The sequence below is a fragment of the Micrasema longulum genome, unplaced genomic scaffold, assembly GCF_059751315.1.
Source record: "Micrasema longulum isolate JH-2025_06_02 unplaced genomic scaffold, ASM5975131v1 h1tg003602l, whole genome shotgun sequence".
NCBI lineage: Eukaryota > Metazoa > Arthropoda > Insecta > Trichoptera > Brachycentridae > Micrasema > Micrasema longulum.
The window spans coordinates 21,263-27,184 of record NW_028280642.1 but is presented as its reverse complement, the minus strand read 5'-3'; the positions used below and the strand labels follow the sequence as shown (position 1 = coordinate 27,184).

Here is a 5,922-nt window from a genome sequence, read left to right as displayed (position 1 = left end):
CCCCACCCTCCCGCTACCGGCCGCAGTTCCCCGCCGACCGCGCGGCGATCAACACTTATACAGAACAACATAAAAACACATTATGGGCATACAAATATTTTCATGAATTCTAATCTATATGTGGGCTTCAGTATGGCGATCACCACCCCCGAAAGTGACAAATACTAGTCTTTATTGAGGAGGTGGTAGATCGCTTACACATACTGAAGCCTCCTATGCTACATTAAAACCCCAGGAAGGGCCGCCAAGTTGGTGCATGTACTTTTACGTCGGCAACATAAATGAACTATTCGAAATGCTAAAACACACTGAACTATTTTTGCGAATGATACAGCATTATTTTTTTACTGCACAGGTGATTTAAATAATATTTCTATAGATATAAGTGAAGAATGTAAATCAGAAGCAAATCGGTTTGCATCCATTAACTTATGTTTAAATGCAGAGAAAACAAACAATTTACATTTCCGGCCAAACGAAGCATCCTCACTAAATTTAAATATAACAATTATTCTAAAATAAATAAAAAACTTTAAGCTATTCTCTTTGAGGTATTAAATTAGGTGATTGGAAAGAACACGTGAAGACTGTTGTCACGAATATAAACAGTTATGCATTTGTATTAAATAAACTGAATAAAACAGCAAACAACAAATGTGTTTTGTCCACTTATTATGCATAATATGTACATATGTTCGATTTTGAAAAAAAAAATTTTTTTGGGAAAACTCTACTAATGTTTAGGATGTTTTTAAAATCCAAAAATGATGTATTAGGAAAATGGTAAATGCTGACTACCTGGCAACATGTAGACCATTTTTATTAGATTAAATTCATTAACAGTGACTGGTATTTACATAATGAAACTTTATCTTATTGTTGAATCAAGACCTTAATATTTTAGCTAACAGGAAAAAAGCCACTTTCATAACACCAGTCTATTACTACACCCTCGGAACGTGCCGGACATCCTCCGCCTGTTGGAGGCCAACTTCGGAAGCCCGGAATTCCTCATAAGCGGGGCCTTACATCAGGCCTACAAACTGCCCCGCCTCCAGAACGACGCCTCGGTGGAAGCAGTAATGGACTTCGCGATCGCCATCCGAAACGTCATCACCACCGTCGAAGGGATCGACCCCTACTACCTCGCCGACCCGAAGCTGCTATCAGAACTCGTCGCCAAGCTGCCGATGCCCCTGAAGTGGCTCTGGTTCAGCCACCGGATGAGCAGGCCTAGGAAGGCCAGCATTTACGACTTCGCGAACTGGATGGGAGAGCTCACAAGTGTAGTGCCGTCATCAGGTGGGCTGGACATGCCCGCGCATGGTCAGAACGCGCGAGCGGATAAGCGCGATAGGCGCGCCGAGAACGCCCGGAAGGACAAGCGTACACCGCAACGTCATGTATTGGTGACACAAGAACCTCAGTGCGTGTATTGTGACTCGAACCGCCATAGCTTGGTGCAGTGTCGCGAGTTCGCGAAAAGGACATATACAGAAAAGTGGGCAATCGTGAGAGACAAAGCAGTGTGCTTTCAATGCCTCGAGTCGGGCCATCGTTCGCCCGATTGTGTTGCCGCGAAATGCAACGAGTGCCGACGGAGCCATCACCGGCTGTTACATAAAAACCGAAGCGGGCCAGCAGCGCCCGCGGACAATGAGCAAGTGTTGCTCACCAAAAGAGCCGAAGTGCCAATTACATTCAAGGTAGTGCCGGTTACCTTAAAAGGCCCACGGGGCACAATAAACATTCACGCATTGATGGATGAAGGATCATCCGTCACTTTGGTGGAAGAGGACATCGCCCGGGCGATCGGTGTAACGGGACCAAAGGAAGAGTTGGTTATCTCGGGCGCGAGTGGTGCAATGGACACTCTGTGTTCACAACGTATAAGTGTCACCATTGTGTCGGGCAGCTGTGAATTCAAAATAAACGCGCAAACCATCAAGTCAATGGATCTACCACACCGGAACCGGAGTAGTGCGCAAGCTGCAAGGGAAGCCACCGTCAAGCCGAGAATGCTCATCGGTCTTGACAACGCCACACTCATCGTGTCCACCGGCCCGCCTGTGATAAGGGAGGATGGATTGATGACAGTGAACACCGCCCTAGGCCCAGTGACGTACGGAGGGACCGTACACCCGAATTTCCACGCCGAACACAGTCCAAACGACAATAAGCTAGAAGAACTAGTGAAACAAAGCTTTGCAGTAGACTCATTGGGAGTCTCTATAGGAGAGAGACGCCGCGTCGTGGACGTGCGCGCGGAGGAGATAATGAGCAGTTCCACCAGACAGCTCCCATCCGGCCGATGGGAGACTGGCCTGCTATGGGCAAAGGACGGCGACACTCTGCCCTGCAATCGCCTAGCGGCCTTAACCCGTTTGCGCTCCTTAGAAAGGAAGTTGCGCAAGGACTCCGGGCTGGCCAACGCCTATCGGGCCAAGATAACCGACTACGTAAACAAGGGTTACGCGATTCAACTCAAACCTGAAGAGATTGACGCGTATCATCCACGCAAATGGTACTTGCCGCATTTTGCGGTAACAAACCCGAATAAAGTGGGCAAAATTCGGGTAGTGTTCGACGCAGCCGCGCAATTTCAAAGAACGTCTCTGAATGAGCATCTTCTCACCGGCCCAGACCTGCTCTCATCCCTGCTGGGTAACCTGATCAGATTTAGAGAGGGCCGAGTCGCCATAGCCGCAGACATCAGGGAGATGTTCCTGCGCATCAGGATCCGGGAGGCCGATTGCCACTCCCAACGGTTCCTGTGGAGACTAGAAGAGGATGAGGACCCATCGACGTTCATGCTCACCTCGATGATGTTTGGGGCCAAGTGCTCCCCGAGCAGTGCCCAGTTTGTGAGGAATCAAGTGGCACAAGCCCACGCCGCGGAATATCCAGAAGCCGCCGAAGCCATAGAAAAACGCATGTATATGGATGATTACTTGGATGCCGTGGATAGCGAAGAAGCCGCCGCACGGCTGGTACAGGACGTAACCCTCGTACTCAGCCGTGGGGGATTCCAGCTCACAGGGTGGGCCTCAAACCGGGCGGCCGTCCTGGACAACGTGAAGCACGAAGACCGCGCCAACACCGCCATCACGATCGGCGACGAGATCACAACGGAGCGTATCCTGGGAATTGTCTGGGACCCTCGGAGTGACAACTTCGTGTTCAACCACGAAGAAGGAATACCTGCAATACCACGGAGGCCCACGAAGCGCGAGATGCTGAGTGCGGCCATGAGCATCTTCGACCCGGTGGGCTTCATAGCCTGCCTTACGATCCGGGCGAAGATACTGCTACAAGCCGTATGGCGATCCAATACGGGATGGGATCAACCCCTGACGCCCGACCACGTGGAGAAATGGCAAGAATGGCTACAGCTCCTGAGCGAGAACGGTTGTGCGATCCCGCGCTGCTCATTGCGCTCTAAAACGGACCCCATAACCCTACACGTATTTTGCGACGCATCGGAACAAGCCTGCTGCACCGTCGCGTATTTTACGAACAACGAGTCAGCGAAATTCGTAATGGCAAAATGCAAAGTGGCTCCGCTGAGACCACTCTCTGTGCCGCGGCTAGAGTTACAAGCCGCGCTGCTAGCGGCCCGTATGGCCGCCACCCTGAAGAAAGAAAGCCGGGCCAACATTACGCGCACCGTGTACTGGACGGACTCCAGCACAGTCCTATGTTGGATCCGGACTGACCCCCTGAAGTACTCCACCTTTGTGGCCAACCGCCTCGGAGAAATCGACGAACTGACGAACCTGACGGAGTGGAGATGGGTCCCAACGAAAGACAACCCCGCTGACCTGGGGACCCGAGACAAGGACCCTCCCGACCTAGGGCCCGGTGGATTGTGGTTCAACGGCCCACGATTCCTACGCAGCCCGGAGGCCCAATGGCCTAAGGAGAAAGCCCTTATCAAGCCGTCCGGGGACCAGTTAGAGGCAAAACCGACGCGCCACTTCGTCGGTCATGCGAATAGGGAAGAGGCCCTTCCCCGGCCGGAGCGTTTTTCCTCCTGGATAAAACTCATCCGGACCACAGCATGGATGCAGCGATTCATCGCACGATGCCGCCGCACGGTCCCCGCAGCACAACCGGGCGGGGACCGCGAGTTGCGCGCCACCGAGACATTAGCAGCCGAAGTAAGCTGGATCAGACGATCACAAGAAACCGCCTTTCGAGAGGAGCTCGAGATGCTTAAAACAAAGAAACCCATCCCACCGGGAAGTCGCCTGCACGCGACTTGCCCTTTCCTAGACGGCGAAGGCATAATCCGAATGGGAACCCGACTGCAGGCCGCAGAGGGCGTCGCGACAGGAAGCGTCGCGCCGCCCGTTTTAGATGGCGATTGCCAATATGTGCGCCTCCTCATCTCGCACTACCACACGACGGGTGGACACCCGGGCGTGGAGAGAACCCTAGCGGATATCAGAGCTCGGTTCTTCATATTGAAGCTCAGAAATAGGACGAAGAAGATAGCGCGTGAATGCCCCGCGTGCCAAGCGGCACGCAGTAAACCACGCGCGCCACTCATGGGTCAACTGCCTGAAGCCAGGCTAGCGTACCGCATGCCTCCGTTCACTCACTGTGGCCTAGACTTCTTTGGGCCTATGACAGTGACCATAGGCCGCCGGCGAGAGAAGAGATACGGCGCCCTATTCACGTGCCTAACGACGCGAGCAATACACATCGAGCTCGCTTCATCCCTAGAGAGTGATGCGGCTATCATGGCAATCAGAAGGATGGCCGCCCGAAGAGGCTGTCCCAAGGTGATGTACTCGGATAACGCCACTAACTTCCACGGGGCCGACAGGGAGCTCCGTGAAGCCGTGGCCGAACTTCTGACGAACCCCAAGCTGCTCACTGAAATAACGAATCGCCAAATGGAATGGAGGTTCATACCTGCTTCATCACCCCACATGGGGGGAGCCTGGGAAAGGCTCATAAGGTCGGTGAAGAGAGCTCTACAAGCGACGCTAAAGGAGCAGACGCCTCGCGAGGAAACGCTCAAGACCGTACTAGCGGAAGCGGAGTATTCGGTCAATAATCACCCCCTGACCCACATTTCAACACAGGCAGACGACGACGAACCGCTCACCCCAAACCATTTTTTACTTGGAGCCGCCAACACACAGCCGACGTTAGCATATTTCGACAAGTCGGAAGAAGGAGCCTGTCTCCGCAAACAGTGGCGTATCTCGCAGCAGATCGCCGATATGTTCTGGCGTCGCTGGCTGACAGAGTATCTACCCACGCTAGCGCAACGCAAGAAATGGCGTGATCCAGCGCCACCCCTTCAGGTGGGAGACCTGGCGATTATCATCGACCCCAACTTGCCGCGGAACCGATGGCCCCGAGGAAGGATAACGCGGGCCGACCCTGCCCGGGACGGGCAAGTTCGTGTGGTGGACGTCAAGACAACAAGCGGGACTTACACCAGACCAGCTGTGAAGGTAGCAGTTATTCTACCTAACGAGGGACCGCGCGGCCGGGATGTCCACAGTGCAGGCGAGCTGCACGGGGGGAGTGTTCCGGACGCGCATGAACGCCCATAGGAACGGCCACGTTGGCCGCATTATTTGTATAAATTAAAATAAAATAAAAAATAAAATGTTGCTATCAATAAATATAGGGCCCGGCATAGCTGTAAGTCGAGTGCTGAACCCTTAATAAAGACGCAGTTGTCACTTGCGGGTTCGGCCTCGACCTATGCCGGGAAAATATATAGAAATTTATATACTGTCGATATTTGTTTTACTATGTATTATTGTAATATTTACATGCTTGTTTGGTTACACGTGCTTCGCTCGTCGTGGCTAGTAGCGAAATGGCCCGCGCGCGCATAACGCGCCCGTATTTACGCCGCTCGTGGCTACTGCAGGGCCGGCAGTGGTGGGGATAGCC

General features: G+C 52.8%; 1 protein-coding gene across 1 annotated transcript; it reads left to right on the top strand.

Annotated features, from left to right (window-relative positions):
• Positions 1-1,082: 1,082 nt before the first annotated feature.
• Positions 1,083-5,573, top strand: LOC148270674 (uncharacterized). The gene has a single exon (XM_088242302.1). It carries the CDS (start codon positions 1,083-1,085, stop codon positions 5,571-5,573), a length of 4,491 nt encoding a protein of 1,496 aa, XP_088098428.1.
• Positions 5,574-5,922: the final 349 nt, after the last annotated feature.

Excerpts from the sequence above, each read along its gene's own strand:
- LOC148270674 (XM_088242302.1), top strand. The coding sequence starts at position 1,083 with ATGGACTTCGCGATCGCCATCCGAAACGTCATCACCACCGTCGAAGGG.